General features: G+C 31.9%; 3 protein-coding genes across 3 annotated transcripts; 2 read left to right on the top strand and 1 right to left on the bottom strand.

The window, feature by feature from the left end:
- The first annotated feature begins 1,521 nt into the window (after positions 1-1,521).
- Positions 1,522-4,035, top strand: LOC119606308 (nucleoporin nup189-like). The gene is made up of 2 exons (XM_037959752.1): positions 1,522-1,801; positions 2,173-4,035. Exons 1-2 carry the CDS (start codon positions 1,738-1,740, stop codon positions 3,894-3,896), a joined length of 1,788 nt encoding a protein of 595 aa, XP_037815680.1. The 5' UTR covers positions 1,522-1,737; the 3' UTR covers positions 3,897-4,035.
- A 106-nt stretch (positions 4,036-4,141) lies between these two features.
- Positions 4,142-5,761, top strand: LOC119606301 (LOB domain-containing protein 13-like). Its single transcript, XM_037959746.1, has 2 exons — positions 4,142-4,154; positions 5,193-5,761. Exons 1-2 carry the CDS (start codon positions 4,142-4,144, stop codon positions 5,759-5,761), a joined length of 582 nt encoding a protein of 193 aa, XP_037815674.1.
- A 1,294-nt stretch (positions 5,762-7,055) lies between these two features.
- On the bottom strand, positions 7,056-8,087 carry LOC119606304. Its single transcript, XM_037959747.1, has 2 exons — positions 7,886-8,087; positions 7,056-7,800 (listed from the first exon to the last, which is right to left on the bottom strand). Exons 1-2 carry the CDS (start codon positions 7,941-7,943, stop codon positions 7,154-7,156), a joined length of 705 nt encoding a protein of 234 aa, XP_037815675.1. The 5' UTR covers positions 7,944-8,087; the 3' UTR covers positions 7,056-7,153.
- Positions 8,088-17,930: the final 9,843 nt, after the last annotated feature.

Raw genomic sequence — 17,930 nt, 5'->3', positions numbered from 1 at the left:
TTTTTCAACATTCCCATTTTGCGTTTCTAGCAAACCCATTTTGAAAGACGTTTTAAAATTATATATACATATAATTGACAACAAAGTCTTTATAAATTTTCAATGACATCCGTTGTCAAAGTATGTACGGATAGTTGTCAAATTAACAACATTTTACATGACGTTGTCAAATTATAAACGCAGATTCTATCTACGACTGGCGACGGCTAAATACGAAAATTTTAAAATTTGTCCTAAATTTTATTTATTTATTTTCAGGGGGTATCTTTTCAGAGTGAAAACGATGTGTTATCAAAGTGACACTGCTGTCAACCAAACGTTGCGTTTTTGAAATGACAACGGTACGTTGTCGAAATCTCAACGATGCATTGCCGAAATAATACAAGCCGTAATCAAAATGACAACAATTCGTTGTCAAAATTACCACGGTGGTTGTCTAAATGTGAACAAACGTGGTAAGCTCATTTTGACAACGGATTGTATCAATTTCGGTACTTTTCTATCGGTTTTTTCCCTCTGTGTAGAAACTGGTACGTGGTTTTTTTCAAAATATCGTTTTGAATTAGGCTAGAGATGGCAGTAGTGGTCAATTAAGTTCTACTAATATTCTATTACGTGACTTTACAAATGGCATCTTAATAATGCTCATAATCAAGCTTTCGTAGTACCATATTTCCATTTTTAAAAGTTTTTTGAGTCATTTATGGTTTTTCAGAAAAATAACTAATACTAAAACAAAGTCATTGTCCGATTTAATCTAAAACCTCTTTAAGCACTTAGGAAACTAGTATTTATTGTAATTATATATGAAACTCCCCATATAAAATTTTTAGTTGTGTAAATTTTCAAATTAAGTTTTTTTCTTAATAGTTTTATCAATTTAAAACTATAATGCGTCATTAAAACGTTTAAATAAATTAAATCATTTATTTAAACAAAACAAATTAAAACCACCATCAAAATAGTATTAAAACATCTAATAAATATATAAAATAAAAAAATTAAGAACTAAGAAATTTAAAAACCAGAAATTCCCCCCGGTTAATGTTTTGAAACACGAGAAAACAACATTAAATCATCTAAATAAAATTCACGAGATGTTTGTTTTTTTATTATTTTTATTTTATTCTGTTGATTTCTTTCTTTAGAGAGTTCGCTTGAAGTGAAGTCAAGGCAAGTCATGGTCTTAAGTGATGCTGGCACCTGTAAACAATGAATTAAATTATACTTGTATTTCAAGATACAAATCAAATTCAAATTCGTACAAACACGAAACAATTGTGATGGGGTTTTTTTTCTTTATTTATTATGAATTATTTAACACATTTTTTTTAATTTGTTTGCTACTAAGAATTCCCATAACAAGTTTAACCAGAACCCATCTTAATTTTAAAATTAGCTGATTTTTTTCTTTTTTTTGGGTATAAGCGAACTAACAGAATGTGGTATATTGATTTTAGCCAATCATAATTTTCACTGCTTTATCGTTTATATATACATAAACGAGCACACACGCACGTTTACGCTCATAGATACGAATTTTTTTTTGTTGGCTTTTTGGTAGTTTATAGAGTGATTTCAGCCAAAATTTGAAGCTCAGATTGTCGATAAACGTTAAACGGTACGGTACACACAGAACAATTTAACAAAATCGAATACGAATTTCGAAAAGTGAAATTATTTTTGGATTTTTTTGGAATTTTCCAGAGTGTAATATAAATCAAGAAACGGGGTATAATGTTCTTCAACCCCTTGAAAGTTGTTTTGGTTGTGGCTGTTTTGGCCATATGCCAACCACAAGGTAAATACAAAGTTTTCGTTAAAATACAACAATTTGTTCCGAGAATTTAGTGCATTTTCCGAATACGTGGAACTAAAGATCGGTTTTTTTGATCACTAAAAAGTGCTGCTTACAGATTTGTGTGTTACAAATCAAATAATGTGGAGTTTCTATTCCTAGATATAAATATGTGAATTTATTTGAAATTTATCTAAAATCAAATATCCTTTTAATTGTATGATCGTACCATGAACACTTTCAGTCCAATAACATTTCATCGTTCAGTCCTAATGTCAATCTCTGAAATCCATATCAAAATTCTCGCTAAATATATATACAGCAGTATACAGATATATACAGCAACTACATCTCTTAACTTATTCTCATTTTAGAATCCCATTCACAATTCTTTCAACGTCAACAACAACAGCAACCCCTCATAAACAACGTTCCCCGTACGGGTTCGGTATCGAAAGCCAGTAGTAATGCCTACGAACGTCAAGTGGAACTCGGCCGACTAGAAGCTTCTCGTGGTGTTGTCAATGCTAAAACTGTAACCAAAACTAATGGAGGCTTCGCTAATGGTGGTACCACCACTGTAGCTAAAAGTCAGGCTAAATCGAAAGAAGTCAGTTTAGGTCGCTTGGATATCGGTAGTACGCTAACACGCACTAAGACTATGACCAATGGAGCAGTTTCAAAAGCTGTTGGTTATGATTTGAATGTTGGTAGGTTGGGTGTTGAATCTTCCTTGTCCCGTGATAATTTGCGCAATGGTTTGGGCATTAAACGTGATAAAGAAGGTGGTTTAGATCTTAATTTGGGTTTCTTGAATATTGATTTATCACGCAACCAAAAACAACAGCAGCCAGCCCAGGCCCTAACACAGGCGCAAGCCCAGGCTCAGGGTGTAGGTGCCGTAGCCAAATCTAACAGTAATTCCCAAAGTCAGTCGAAACAAATTGGCAAACTTGGCATAACCAAAACCATGTCCAACTCAAATGCCATTAGTCGCACACAAAATGGCCAGACATCAGCCTCGGCTGGCGGTTTAGCGGGTGGTGCTGCTGCAAATGTCAATAGTTTTGGTCAAAATAGAAGACGTAGAAACCCTACATCCGTTTTTGGTCTACCCCAAAGAACTTTTGTTAGACCCAAACGTAAGGCTCAATTTATACCATTCGCTTATCCCGGCAGTGACTTTGAGCGTCCAAGACGTCAATTTGGCAGACCCTCATTTGGTTTCCAACGCCCCGGTTTACAACGTCCCGGTTTCGGCTTCCAACAACCCAACTTTGGTTTTGGTGGTGCCCAGAAACAGAACGCAAATGCCCAGGGTATGGCCAATAATGCTTTCAATGGTTTCCAACAACAAGCTGGGGCTAATACCCAAAGCAATCAGGAACTAAATGCCAATGGTTTTTTCCAAAATAATGGTGCTTCCAGCATAGGTTCAAATTTGGCTACAGATGGCAGCAGCGGTCAATTAAGTTCTGCTAATGTTAATCAAGATAGTTCCCTAACAAATGGTGGCTCTCAAAGCTCTAATAATGCTCAAAGTCAAGCTTTAAACTTTGACAAAAATCAACAACAAGCAGCCAATGCCAATGCCGGTACCAAGGAAATACAAACCGCTACTGGTGAACGTTATGAGGCCAATGGTGGTTCCCAATCGACAAACAACAATGCCTTTGGTACCTCTAGCAATATAGCCAATACCAATTCCGTGGTCTTCGAAGAGGGTAACACCCGTGGTTCCCAAGCCGATTCCAGCAGTCAATCGATTTTCCAGGGAAATAATGGACAAAATGCTGGTGCCCAAACTAATGCTAATGTTAATAGTGTACAAGGACCCAATGGATTTGTCAGCAACAGTGCCAGCAGTAATGCCTCGGCAGTTAGTCGTGGTGGTCAATCGGCCAATGCCAATGCTGTAGCTTCAGCTAATTCAAATTCCAATGGCAGTGGTGGCAATGCTTTTACAAATGCCAACAGTAATGTAGGTGGTTTCGGCGGTTTTGGTGGCTTTGGCGGTGCTAATGCCAACAGTGGAGCTTTTGGTAATATTGGTGGTGCCCAAGGTTTTGCCAACGGCCAATCGGGATTCCGAGGTTAGAATAATTACTATATGAAATTCTAGATATTATGCACTGTGTGTATGAGTGTCACTTTAACTACATGCGATAAAATACTTTAAATTATTTTTACACAATAAAATGTTAATTATTTTTTTAATATTTTGTATATATAAATCATATATGTATGTGTTGTTTTTGCTGTATTTTTGTTTTTGTGTGAATGTTGTTGTTTTATTTTGCACTTAAAAATTTGGAATTTAAAATTATTTTTAAATGCACTGAAATGGTTATTAAGAGTAAGTACTTATTCAATGAACCAGTTATCTGAACTAAGTAATTAGAGCACAATTTTGATAGTATGGGTAACAAGCATGTTGAGATAATGTTGTTTATTATGTGAGAGAAATTCTGGGTGAGAGAGTGCTACAGAAGCAGATATTTCGAATCAATATTTTTCTTGTTCGATTGTTGTATTTTTCATAACAACAAACATAAGTATTTGACAGTTATAACCAAATAATTAGATATGATATCGACTCCGTCGTCATTTTATTTTCCCGGTACTTACAGGATTTTTTCGTTAAGTCAGGCAGAATAGAATTGTTGAAACAATATTTTAATTTGTGTTGTTTTTAAAACAAAATTTCAATTTTGAAAAAAAATTTTCTAAAAATTCCAAAAGCTGGCATCGCAAAACCGCAAGCAGTTTTGAAACCCTTCATGTGTTCTTTATTTAATCCTAAAGTATATTCCCGAATCCCAAAAGGAATGTGGTCTCTATAAGTAAAATTGTAAAAATCCCACTTTTGGAATTTTCGTTAAAGTTTTTAGGAATTTGACCTTTTAGAAAGTTTTTTTACATTTTGTTATTTAGAATGACAAAATTTGAAAAATATTGATAATATTGTTGCGTTTCGAAAACTTAAATTTGTGTTAGGTTCCAAAATACACTACTTAGATCTTAGTCCTTTAAGAAATGTTATACTTTTTCAAATTTGCAGGGATTATAGAATTCCCAGAATGTAATTTTTTAGATTCACGCTCTAGGTATATTCACTATTTGTTCTAACCGCAACAAATTTGTTTGTTGGGTTATCTTATGTGTATTCTATAAAAGCACCAAATCTAAAGTCTACTTTAGGGCAAAACAAAAATTAAAATTTTTCTAACAATATTTCAAATAAATTTTGTAGCATTTAAAATACGTAAACGTAAGTCATCATCATCATCGTCGTCTTCATCGACATCATCATCATCAACATACTTACCGCAACGACGTCAACAGCAAAATCAAACATCATCAACAACTTTAGAAATAATAAATGATTCAACAGAAATTAATTGGCCTAAAAATCGCATACAACATTATAATCATTATCAACAGCAACATGAACAACAGCCACTAACAGAACAACAACAGCAACAAGAACAGCAGCAACAACATCATTATAGCTCAATTAATCCTAACTCTTCCACAGAACAATTTGCTGTAATTGATGAAAATGAACGACATGGACGTACTTTCACTTTTATAACCGATTTAATTAACAGCTTTACACAACCGACATGCATTTATCCCTGCACTCTGGATGCCTATCAACAGCGACGTTGTTGTGAAACTGTTGTCGTTGTACCACAGCCACCACCCAATGTCTGTTGCCAACCACCATTAGCACCTCGACCACCGCCAACAGTTGTCATACGACCACCTATACCTATACGTCCTCCATCGGTGTTGCCACCACCACCACCACTACAACCATTTCCATCGCCAACATTTCCATTAATACCAACACAATGCTGTACCACGTGTCCAACGTATGGTTATTATGGTCCACCACCTTGCATACGTTATACAATACCTGCTGGTGGCCCAGGACGTGTATCCTTGTATATGGGTTAAAGTTTTTCGTTTCTCTTTTAAGTTAATTATTTATTCGTTTTTTTATTTGTATTCTATTAGAATTAGGTTTTAATGTTTTTATAACTATGTTTTATTTCTTGATAAAAAAAAAATACATATTTTCCTTTTTATAAAAAATTTAAAAATATTTTTTTTTTTAATTCTTAAAAGTATGTTCAAAACTTTGGTTCTTTGACTTTTGTAATTAAAAAAAAAAAAAAAAAACAAATTTTATTCATATATTCCTTCCATCTTTGATTTCAACCGTAAATATTGAATGTACATGTTGTTTCCTTGTGTTCTGTGTAGTGGAAAAATTGGCAACATTATGATGGGCTGTTAAGGAATTTTTCTCATTTCTTGGATATTTTGAACCAATTATGCTGATTTTAAATATGAAACTTTTTGAAACCATGTGTGATAGAAATATTTATGGTTTTGATCCCGAAGATGGGTGGGATCTTCAGAAAATTGGTTTTAAGAAACATAGAGACGAATGACTAGTTAGTTAGTAGTTAGTTAGTTAGTTAGTTAGTTAGTTAGTTAGTTAGTTTAGTTAGTTAGTTAGTTAGTTAGTTAGTTCGTTAGTTAGTTAGTTAGTTAGTTAGTTTTGTTAGTTAGTTAGTTATTGTTTTAGTTAGTTAGTTAGTTAGTTAGTTAGTTAGTTAGTTAGTTAGTTTTAGTTCGTTAGTTAGTTAGTTAGTTTCGTTAGTTCGTTCGTTAGTTAGTTCGTTAGTTAGTAGTTAGTTAGTGTTCGTTCGTTAGTTCGTTAGTTTTTTGTTCGTTTTGTTAGTTTCGTTAGTTCGTTAGTTCGTTATTTCTTTAGTTAGTTGTTCTCGTTCTTCGTTCGTTCGTTTCGTGTTTTCGTTCGTTCGTTCTTTCTTTTTCTTCGTTCGTTGTTCGTTCTTTCGTTCTTTTAGTTCGTTCGTTCGTTCTTTCGTTCGTTGTCGTTAGTTCGTTCGTTCTTTCGTTCTTTTTCGTTCTTTTTTCGTTGTTCTTTTTCGTTCTTTCGTTCGTTCTTTCGTTCTCGTTCGTTCTTTCTTTTTTTCGTTCGTTAGTTAGTTAGTTAGTAGTAGTTAGTTAGTTAGTTAGTAGTTAGTTAGTCTCTGTCGTCCGAAATATTCCACAAATAATAAGTTCGTTATTACAAACTGTTACACGTTCTTTGTTATTTGAGTTTAGTCCCTAAGAGTTCGTTCCATATTTTAATCATGCCTCCGAAAATTACCCTGAATAAGGAACCAAAACATATTCTTCAGCAAACATCAGAAAACAAGTAAAAACACTATAAAACTTTTCATAAATTAAATAATTTAGTTTTTATTTTATTTTATCGCCTAAACCTTTTTTCTTTCACATTTATTTATCACTTAGTTCGATTTACCAGATAACTTAAGACTTTTGGTAACGACGGGCACCGATTTGATGCTTGATGACATGGGCATTATCGTTGGTGGAGTACAAGTAAATGGGGATTTCTTCAACGGAGGTTTGAGTCTTCAAAGTAGATTTAGCATTTTCAAGGGACAAGCGTCTGGTGGAGTTGCCAGACTTCTTGGCGGGTTTATCGGCAGAAGCATTTTCCAACAATTGATCTTCATCTTCTTCTTTAAGGTTCAAGAGTTCATCTTCCTTTTCGGTGGGTTCGGCGACAGTCAAAGTGCTTTCACCATTTTCGTTTTGTTCAGCTTGGTTCAACAAGGATTCAATGCCTTCCAAGTTGGTCAAACCGTGGAGTTCCAATTGTTGGTGGAATTCGTTGGGCACAGCAATGGCTTGGACATCCTTGTGGCCAGAGATGCCGTTGGGGGTGGGAATGAATTGAACATCAGAAGGAATTTCAGAGGTGGGGTAGACAGGCACCAATTCAGCTTCGTTTTCGTTGCTAGACTTGAGCAAGATCAAAGAGATGGGTACGATTTTCTTGAATTTCAACAAAACCAATTTCTTAATCGCCACGGCACCGGGGAAGACACGAGCCTGTTTGTGAGAACGGCCAAAAGATTCGGTATCAACATTAGCACGGTTAACATTGCGGGCTGTAAATGTAAAAAAACAACATTGATATAATATTTTCCTTAAAAAAATATATATAAAAAAACTAATAATAAAACCTCAACTTACCACTGGCCAAGTAGGCAGAAGCCAAAACAACAATAGTCAAACACCAAAAGAATTTCATATTTAAATTTTAAACAACAAAGTTAAAACAAAAGAATAAATAAATAAATAACTAGATTTAAAGTTATAACTGTGCTCTGTTCCGAGTTAAGATCTCAAGTGGCTTGATCACATAAAATACAATTTCTTTTTATATGTGCGATAGCGTCGACTCGCTTTATAAAAAAAATACCCAAATTGCAAAATGCATAATTTTGGCCAATTGGCAAAAAAAAAATAGAAACTCAATTTGACGGTTCCAATTTCAATTCCAATTTATGAAAAATATATCATAAAAAGAAGACATACAGAATATGCAAATCTTCTTAGAAAACAAATTACTAATTAATGTGTATGTTCTTCATCTCTGTCGCCAAAAAAAAAGACCGATAACTTAAAATTAACACACAAACTCACACAAATCTAACCAACCAACAAACAACCAGTCAAGTCAGGCTGTCATAAAAGCGAAATCTTTCATTTTTCTTCTCATGTTTATGTAAAATACCCTTAAATCTGCAAAATTTTAATTTAAAACAGACAACGAAAACATACATAATGATGAATGTTGGCCATTTGATACGTTGAAAGCTACAAATAAAGAATTTTCCATTAATAAAACAAGATAAAAGGCACTTGCAACAGCCCCCCAACCAGTCGTTAATTTGTTCCCATAAATTTACGGATTGATAAGAATAATGAAAAGTTTTGAAAAACTTTTCTGTAAAAAGCCCTTAAGTAATAGTATTTACCAACAACCCACAAATATCATTGAACACATATACATGTACATACATACATACATACATACATAGCTACAGTTTTACCTTTTCTTTTTGGAGTATCTGTGTAAATGTTTTTGCTTGTATTTGTGTAAGTAACTATGTTTTTGCTGGTCGTCTGTCTGCCTTTTTGCATAGATATTGGTATCGAGACAAGAAGCTTATTAAATTTGTTCTCTGTTTGTGTTTAGTCTAGTTAATTTTTTATAAAATTTGATTATTTTCTAACAGCATGTTTCATTTATGTATTTGGGTCAATCAAAGTTAGGTAGAACAACAAAAAAAAAAATAAGCATTAAAAACCAAAAAACTTAATATATATAAAACACCTAAAATAGTCTTACATTTCACGAGAGATAGAACAAAGGTTAAAAATCAGACAGATAGACCGACATACAACATATGACACGAGTGGCAGAGGTGGGGGGTAAAACTTCATTAATAAAGAAAATATGAAGAGAGAATGGAAAAATTTTGCAAAATTTTTTAATTTATGTTTAAAATTAAAAACAAAGTTATTCTTGTATTTTATTTATAATACCTGTAACAATGGCCAGAAATACGAAATATTTTTATACATATGCAGACACTGAAAGAAAAAGGAGAGGAAGATTATAAAAAATGTCAAATTGTAGAAGTGAAGAAAACAATCAATAAAGTGATATTTTGCTTATGATTTGAGTACATTCGGCGTCATTATCAGATTCGATCAGATCCATGAAAACCTTACTTACCATCAAGTAAAAGTTCTTAGTTTCGAAATTTGTTTCTTTCAAATCAAGACCCAAATGAGATTCAATCTATTACTGATCTCTTTCGGTACATCATTCCTACATTAATCGCTTAAATAAGTAGAGCATTTTATGTCAAGTGATCCAACTTTTGAAACCGATGTCTTGCCATCGGGTATGGTAGTCCCATGGGATAGTAGTTTTAGACACATTTTTTTAGCCTTTTCCAAAATGGGATCAAACTAAAATATATTACACTCGACATTGTAATACCCACAAAAATAAAGTCACTTTTTTCATGTGATATCTGGTATTTTGAAACGGCTGGACCAACTGGTACTATACAAACAGACGGTTGTTGAAAAAAGAAAAAGTGTCCCTTCATATATATTTTCATTAACTCGGAACCTTCAATGCTTAATTTTATGTTTCTAGGTTCAATATAATAGAAAACTCAAAAGGTACCCATTGAAGAATGAAAAGGTACCAAAAATTCCTTCCCTGAGTGTACAATTTTATGTTTCTAGGTTCAATATTATTGAAATCTGAAAAAGTACCAGTCAATGTAAGAAATAGTACCAAAAAGTTCCCTTTTATATATTCTCTATTACTTAGGAATGTGAATGTTTAATTTTTTATTTCTAAATATTAAAGAATACTCAAAAAGTACCAAACATTAGTCCTTGGTATCCTTTTTATAGATTTTCATTCACCCAGGATGCTGCGTATTTAATTTTATGATTCTTAGTTCAATATTAAAGAAAATTCATAAAGTGCCTTTTGAGGAACAAAAAAGTACCAGTACCTTTATAGATATTCATACACTCCGGATCACAGAGTTCCTCTCACTTAAGTTCCTGAGTGTTCAATTTTATGTTTCTAGGTTCAATATTAAAGAAAACTCAAAAAGTACCAGTCAAAGATCGAAAAGGTACCAAAAAGTCCCCTTTTATAGAATATCATTTTCTGAGAAATCCATATGCTTAATTTCATTCGCCCCATTAGTGTTACTAAATCTATAAAATTTTATTAAAATTTGCTTAAGGAGTTTGAATAAAATCAAATTTCCCGTTTTTACCCCATTTTGGTACATTTTTTCCCCTCATATTGCCGAAATAAAAATGTTATTCCATGTGGTTCCAATATCGTATTGGGAGCCTGTCATTAAGTATTTATATGTATACCGAATTTCAGCTTTTTAGCTTCAGTGAGTCAGTGAGTAAGTCACACTATAATTTTCTACTTGTTTTAAATGCGAAAAATTACAATTTTGTTTACAGTGTATTTAAAATTTCTTTTATATAATTTTTGTCAGTGTAAATTAAATCATTCAACTCCTATTTAGCATAATATCTTACTACTCTCTAGCATAACTAAATAACACCTAAAAACATATAAAATAATATTGGATATGAGGGAAAGTAATTTCGCTTTAAATCTTTTTGTGTTTTTTAAACTAAGTAGTAAATAGAGTTTGGGAATTTCCGGACTTTTCAATTTCCCGGGAAACGGGAATAAAAAAATTCATCCCGGGAAATTTATATAAAACTTAATTTATAACTATAATAACAAAATTTTTAACAAAAATAGACAACTTTTTCTATAAATTAAGCGATATCTAAAATATCCCTCTTTTGAGAACAAATCAAACCATTTCTTTAATTTTGCCAATGGAAAATTTTAAACATACTTATTTAAATCAAGCCTGTAGGGTACTATATGATCTCAATATTCGCGGCAACACAGAGATATTCTTCCACTAAATTCTTATACTTACTACTACTTCCCTATTATTTAGACAATGCAAGTATGATCTGTCCTTGTCTTTGTTTGGATCCTTCTGCATAGGGAAATGAACAGGCAGATGAGTTTGCTAGAACGGGATCAGCTCTTGATATCTCCAATGCCGTTTCAGTAACAACTCCGTTAGGTATTATAAAGAGCAGTATCCTCACATTCTTTCTTCAGAATGTTGAAGATAGATGGAAGGCATTGTTCATGTTTCAATGACACATTATAAGCCGAATTACGCGATTGATAGCAGTAATAACAAGACACTGGGTGCTAGGCAGATATACATATCGGCTTGAGCTACCCTGCAATGAGTACTGTCGCAGTTGCAGGGAAAAGGAAGAACCTGTCTTCAATCTTCTCTGTGAATGGCCTGCTCTAGCCGCTAAGAGAAACTGTTGTTTGACAGTTACTTCATAGCCAACCTTGGTGAGATAGTTTGCACAGATCATATACTCCATAGGCAGAGAAATATTTCAGTATTAAATTAATAAGATTCATTCATAATTCTTAAAATTAGTTAAATATAAGAAAAGATCAACTTTTCCGTTATTTTGTGGAAAAATGTCCAGCTACTGAGATAACTCAAACACTTTCCACAGACGTTGGCTTTAGAAATTCATGCATGTCAAATGTTTTGTTTTGTTTGTACTTGCTTCAAGTTAAGCTTTTATATAGATTGATAGTTTGTAATTAAGGATTTTTTCATATCCTTCTGCACCATGATAATAATGTTTTGTAATTTGTCTTTAAAAAAAATCTACGATAAATTATAAAATCGCTTATTTTTCCAAAATATGTTACAAATACGTTTATTTAAAATTTCCCATTTTCCCGGGAATGATTCAAAAATCCCGACTAACTTTTCCCGAGAATTCCCGGGAATTCCCGGACGGGATTTCCCGAACCCCAAACTCTAGTAGTAAAGCAATAATTGTGAAAAGCTTTTCCACAGTTTTAAGCAGTTTTTTGATTATTTCGTTTATAGTTGAACAATAGCTAAGATTATATTAGATTGCAGCGAAAAAAATGGGGACTCAAAGTTGACCACATTAATTAATTAAAAATTTTTCTTCGAGACTATATACTAATTTTACATGATTCTTAAAGAGAACATAATGCTTAAGCGAGTAAAATCAAATATGGCTGATTTAAGCGGGCAACGCCACGATCAGCCCCATCCAAACTTGATCAATTATGAAGGAAAAATTTTTAAGTTGAGTAAAAAAAATTCTAAAAACACAAAGCACTTATTCTCATAGTGGCTCTACGTTTATATAGCCCTATATGGTCTTTAAATATATACGAAGTGATTTTACTATCGCACTATAAATAACGTCACAGTGGAGACTTTTATTAAAAAACTCAGTTTTTGTAACACATGTACCCCTTTTAGAAATTTCAGTATTTGTATATGGAAAATGTGATAACTCGTAACGATGTTATTTTAGAAAGATTTCCAAAATGTCCCCAGCAAAAACCATGGCTTTTAATTGTAATTACTTACCTAACAACATACTTTTCAATGACTACATACATGGCACCACATATATGAATTAAATACAAAATTTCGTATATCTTGAAAACTGTTAGATAATTCAAATTTTTCATAGATAGATAGATAGAAATTGGCGAACTTGCAATAATTTGCTTGGCATCTCTCATATGAAACAAATATTGTTAATCTGGAAAACTATTGTAGTTAGAATTTTCAAAATCGTTAAGTGGGTTTTTTATTTATATCGCTTTTAGGGTAGCAAAGCTCACTGGGTATAGCTAGTATAATATATTTATCAAATTTTAATCTCTAAGTTATTATGCTAAATACCAGAATGTTCCCAAACTTATACTCCTTTTGATATTTTAATGCATTTTTTATGATTTGCAAAAAAATTTCGCTTATTACTCCTGCCTCTGAAAAGGAAAATTTTATTCAATCGGATCTAAAATTAACTAGTGATAAGTTTTAAATTTCATTGCAATATATCCAATAGTTCCAGAGATACTAAATTATTATTTCCAAAAATAAAACAACCACTGTGCATCTCTAAATATATTTATACTTCACTAGCTTACCCTGGGTGCTTCGCTACCCAATCAAGATACAAATAAAAAAGTACCAAATTGTCTTCCATATAGAACATTATTCATTAAGAACTGTGTATGTTTAGTTTCTTTAGTTTACTTTTTGAATATAGAAACATTCAAAAAGTTTCATTTGAACAACAAAAAATACCAAAAAGATGCTTCTTGTAGATTCTCTTTTATTCAGGTCTCTATATGTTAAATTTCATATTTCTATGGTCAATATTATAGAAAATTCAAAAAGTACCATTTGAAGAACAAAAAAGTTCTAAAAATGTCCTTTTTATAAATTTTTATTTAATAAGAACCGTGATTTATATGTTTCGGAAATTCAAAGAGTAACATTGAAGAATGTAAAAGTACCACATTTAATCATTTTTATTCAGTCCGGAACCCGTGTTTTTGTGTGTTGTCTTCATATTAGAGAACATACAAATGTACAATTTGAAGAACGAAAAAATAGCAACGAGTCACCTCTTATGGATTCTGATCAATCATGTTAAATTTCAATATCAAAGAAAATACAAAAGGTACTATTTGATGAGCAAAAAGTACTAAACATTTCCCTCTTATAGATTAATTATTCAATCAGATTCAATATAGTTGTTTCTACATAAATATTGTTAAAATTTATTCAATTATTTAGAAAGATGAAATAGTGGAATAAATTCTGCCTTTGTGGAAAGTTGTAATAAAAAAGTACCATTTTCCCCCACTTCGCCTAGGAATACACTTTTTCGAAATTTAAGTTCATAAAATATTTCGTGTTTAAATCTATATATCACAGATATAACTCAAACGATCCAAATCTACATTCATTTGTTCCGGAAAAATTGTGCTTTCCAAAAGTACCAAACAATTTGCTATGGTTCTATATAGGCCTTAGTACTCGAATTCCAAAATAATATACCAATAGCTTATTTTGTGTGACTAAATAAACTACTTTTTCAAATTTTATAAAAATTGGTTCAATGAGTTTGAAGAAAATTAAATTTCCCGTTTTTCCCCAGAGCTAGTCCGTAATTTAATAGGAATACTTCAATAAATCGAAAAAGTTTTCCTAATGTGCTAAAAAAAAAGTACCAAAAATACAGTTGTTTCCCTTTAAAAAAGGTACGTAACAGGTGTAATTATGGGAGATATATTCAAAATATTTACAAAAATTTTATTTTGTTTATCAGTTAAAAAGTTATAAAGGGCCAAAATCACCTTTGTTACACATTTTCACCCCTTAAAAGTACGAATTTCAAAACAGTACCAGACACCCATCTGCTTATTTTAAGAGTAGATACGGGTGCATTTAAAATTTTTCTTGTATCACTAATATTAGGTAAGATAATTAAGAAAATCTGTTTTACCCGTTTTTTCCCTTTTTTACCCCTAAATGTACAAATTTCCAAATCTACATAACCAAAAACACATCTACTGTCAAAATTTCATGATTCTAGATTCAGCCGTTTGGGCTGTGCGATGATGAATCAGTCAGTCAGTAACGCTACTCTTTTATATATATAGATTACTTTAAATACCCAGTATTCTGCAATGGGTTAAACCCAGGCCGGTAATATAAAATATAACTTATACATTTCATTTTAATTAAACTAGATTGTCGCTGATTTTACCAATTTATATTGAACTTAACATGTTTTTATGACCCCCTTTTAACGACAGTGTATAATGTATAATTATGTGTAAATTGACCAACCTATAGATGTAAACCATTAATCAAATATCTCCGATTTTATTGAATTACTTATGCATATATTTATGAGTGTGATTAACTATTCAAATAATCAAATCATTAGAACATTTATAATGGCAATAAATATTAATATTGTTGTAAAAGTGTTTAGGTATGCAAATTTTTTTGATTTCAAAAATTTAATTTAAATTGGTACAACATTCGTACTCTGCAAAGATTTCTCAGGAATTTCTATTCTATGATTAGATTTATGTAACCGGAGTTACATAAATTTTAATGATTGATTAATTATGTTTTTTTCCGGTGAAAGCTTTTGTTATTAAACAATCATAAAAATTATTTAAATTTAGGCCTATTGACGAATCGCTTTGAGATCAACGTACCAAAATACCTAGAAATTTTGTTTTCATTATGTTTTTTTTTATTTCTGGGAAATGTTAATATTATTGCGTTTTAACTTTGGTATTCTCTTAACGAGAAAAATTCACACATTGAGAAAAAGTGGGTGATTTAAAATAAATCCTACTTCCAAAAGATATAGAAAGTTTTTAGATGTTTCATGAGTTATTTTTCAAAACTTATTTTAAAATTCAGATTTTTATAAATATAGATATTAGATTTGATCGGAGTAATATTACTACTATCTATATTTTTCTAAACTAATATTAATATTTAATTAATTTTATAAAAAAATATTCGCAGAATTATTATTCATACAGGTTTACTAAGAAAATTTCACTTTCTTATCAAAGTGTTTACATATTTACAAGCAGATAGGTATGCATGCATAATTTGTTATTGACCCTTAAAATATTTTTAGCCATATGAAACGCAAAAAAAATCGAATTAGAAAGTTTTAATTTTTACAAAATCAAAATGAAAGAAGAGTAGTTTTGGTTGACCCTACGCATTGACTCACTTTCTAACTAATCAGCAGCATCAGCAATATCTACCTACCGCAAAGTTATGAGGTCACATGCGATGAAAACAGCAAGTGTATCTGTTGAATCTATTAAATTGAAATTTTATAAATAACTGGACTTTCACCTGTAATATGCAGGCATAGGAAAAGTTTACGGGATATATTTTGGAAGGATATGGTTAAAAAATTGTAAAAATATTTAATCGTATTCTTTAATTCAAAGAATGTCTTTGTCGATCACTTTTGTTGTAGTAGTATCAGAATAAAAGCGACGAGCGACAAATAGTTGAATAATATATCGCTATAGTTTACTTAAGCTTAAACAATCACTTTTCATCGGATCGTTATAACATATAAGCATTAGTTGTGAATATTTCTGAGAACATCTTATAAACGAATCTACAATCTATTAGGAATGTTTTTTGCTTTTAATCACTACTACGTCATCCGAACAATTAGTGTTTATCGATCGAGAACTGATTCGTCATTGTGATATTAGTATTTTTTCGAGTTCTTTTTATACCCTACACCACTTTAGTGGGGAGGATATTATGCGTTTGTGCTGATGTTTGTAACACCCAAAAATATTGCTCCTACACCCACCTAAAAAGTATACCAATCGGCTCAGAATCACTTTCTGAGTCGATTTCCTAGCCTAGCGATTTTCGAAGCCTATTAAAAATGGTTAAATTCGGTCCATTATTTCGTATAACCCCCATACAACCATACCCCCGAATAGGGCTTTTGAGCTCATAAATATGTTAAATGTTTCTTTATTACTTCAAAAATCGGCAAAACTTAGTTTTATATACATAAGTCTTAATGATACTGCTGATTTTCGTAATAATCAGGCCTCATTTGATCCAATCCCCCATACAAAGTTCCCTTCAGAAAATGACTTGATGGTCAAAATTCACTTATAAACACTACTATCTACTTCAGACTATTCGGCTAGTCAGGCGTCGATCCATTTCATATTTCCCTCTTATTTCTGTCCTCAAAAATATAGATTTTTTTAATCACTTAGTGAACCTCTGCATTCCTCTTAGCTATAGACTTTTCACACAGCTCCACAGAATCTGGATTTATGATGAAGAGATTTGCTTGTCTATCATTTATTCCAGTAAGACTTCAGAATCCAATGAGATAAATATGTCAAAACCCAATTAATTAAGTCCATACGAAACTGTTTGTAATTGGCATTGGAGCATCAAAAGTCAATATCAATTAATTAGATATGTTGAGTATTCGTAACTGTGAAACGAAGTGTGTTTACACGATTGTCAGATTTTGAAAATTTTGCATTAAATGACGGTCTACCAATATTGTCAGGCACAAATTGTAAGTTTACACGATTGTAAGTCATCATCTGTAATTTTTTTCTAAAAGACTAGACTATCTCCTTAATCCTTCTCGTCCACCCTTCTCTCCCCTACTATCTTTCTTTACGGACAATAGGGCCCATAGGACTCAAGTAAATCTTAACTTGTGCAGTAAGCAGTCTGTGAAACATAACCTGACCTAACCTTCTAATAATATTGTTAGATCTGACCTCCGGTAGTTTGGTGGTAGACCGTGGGTTCGATTCCCACCTGAGGCACTGGTTAAGGAGAGCACAACAGGCCCGATAGAGGCCTAGGTGTATTTCTTCGGATTTGATGTATATACAGCCTCCTTTCAAACTAACTAAGATAGATTTATTCATAGATCCATATATATATATATATATATAGCAATTATAAAGTTCCACGACGACAAATATATTTAATCCCAATAACATATTCTCTCAGATATGTAATCTTCATTGATCATCTTGACTTATACAATTCATTATTCGGTTACAGAGATGTCGCATCGAAATTTGAGGTCGCAATTATATATATCGGACCTAAGACTCGTGTTATAAAGCATAGTTTTTTACAACTAAAACTAGTTACATTAACTAACCTCAAATATTTTTTAAGGTAGACCATACATGACTATTTAAGGTTAAAAA

The sequence above is a fragment of the Lucilia sericata genome, unplaced genomic scaffold (assembly GCF_015586225.1).
Source record: "Lucilia sericata isolate MDLA Ls3-8-SP2 unplaced genomic scaffold, ASM1558622v1 Contig000569F_arrow, whole genome shotgun sequence".
Taxonomy (NCBI): domain Eukaryota; kingdom Metazoa; phylum Arthropoda; class Insecta; order Diptera; family Calliphoridae; genus Lucilia; species Lucilia sericata.
The sequence above is the reverse complement of the archived record's forward strand: the minus strand, read 5'-3'. Positions and strand labels throughout refer to the sequence as shown.

What these genes read in the sequence shown, in the direction of transcription:
- LOC119606304 (XM_037959747.1), bottom strand. Translation starts at nt 7,943, where the DNA reads ATGAAATTCTTTTGGTGTTTGACTATTGTTGTTTTGGCTTCTGCCTAC. An exon ending in TTCTGCCTACTTGGCCAGTG is followed by an intron (nt 7,801 to 7,885) that starts GTAAGTTGAGGT and finishes TTACATTTACAG; the next exon opens with CCCGCAATGTTAACCGTGCT.
- LOC119606308 (XM_037959752.1), top strand. Translation starts at nt 1,738, where the DNA reads ATGTTCTTCAACCCCTTGAAAGTTGTTTTGGTTGTGGCTGTTTTGGCC. An exon ending in GGCCATATGCCAACCACAAG is followed by an intron (nt 1,802 to 2,172) that starts GTAAATACAAAG and finishes TTCTCATTTTAG; the next exon opens with AATCCCATTCACAATTCTTT.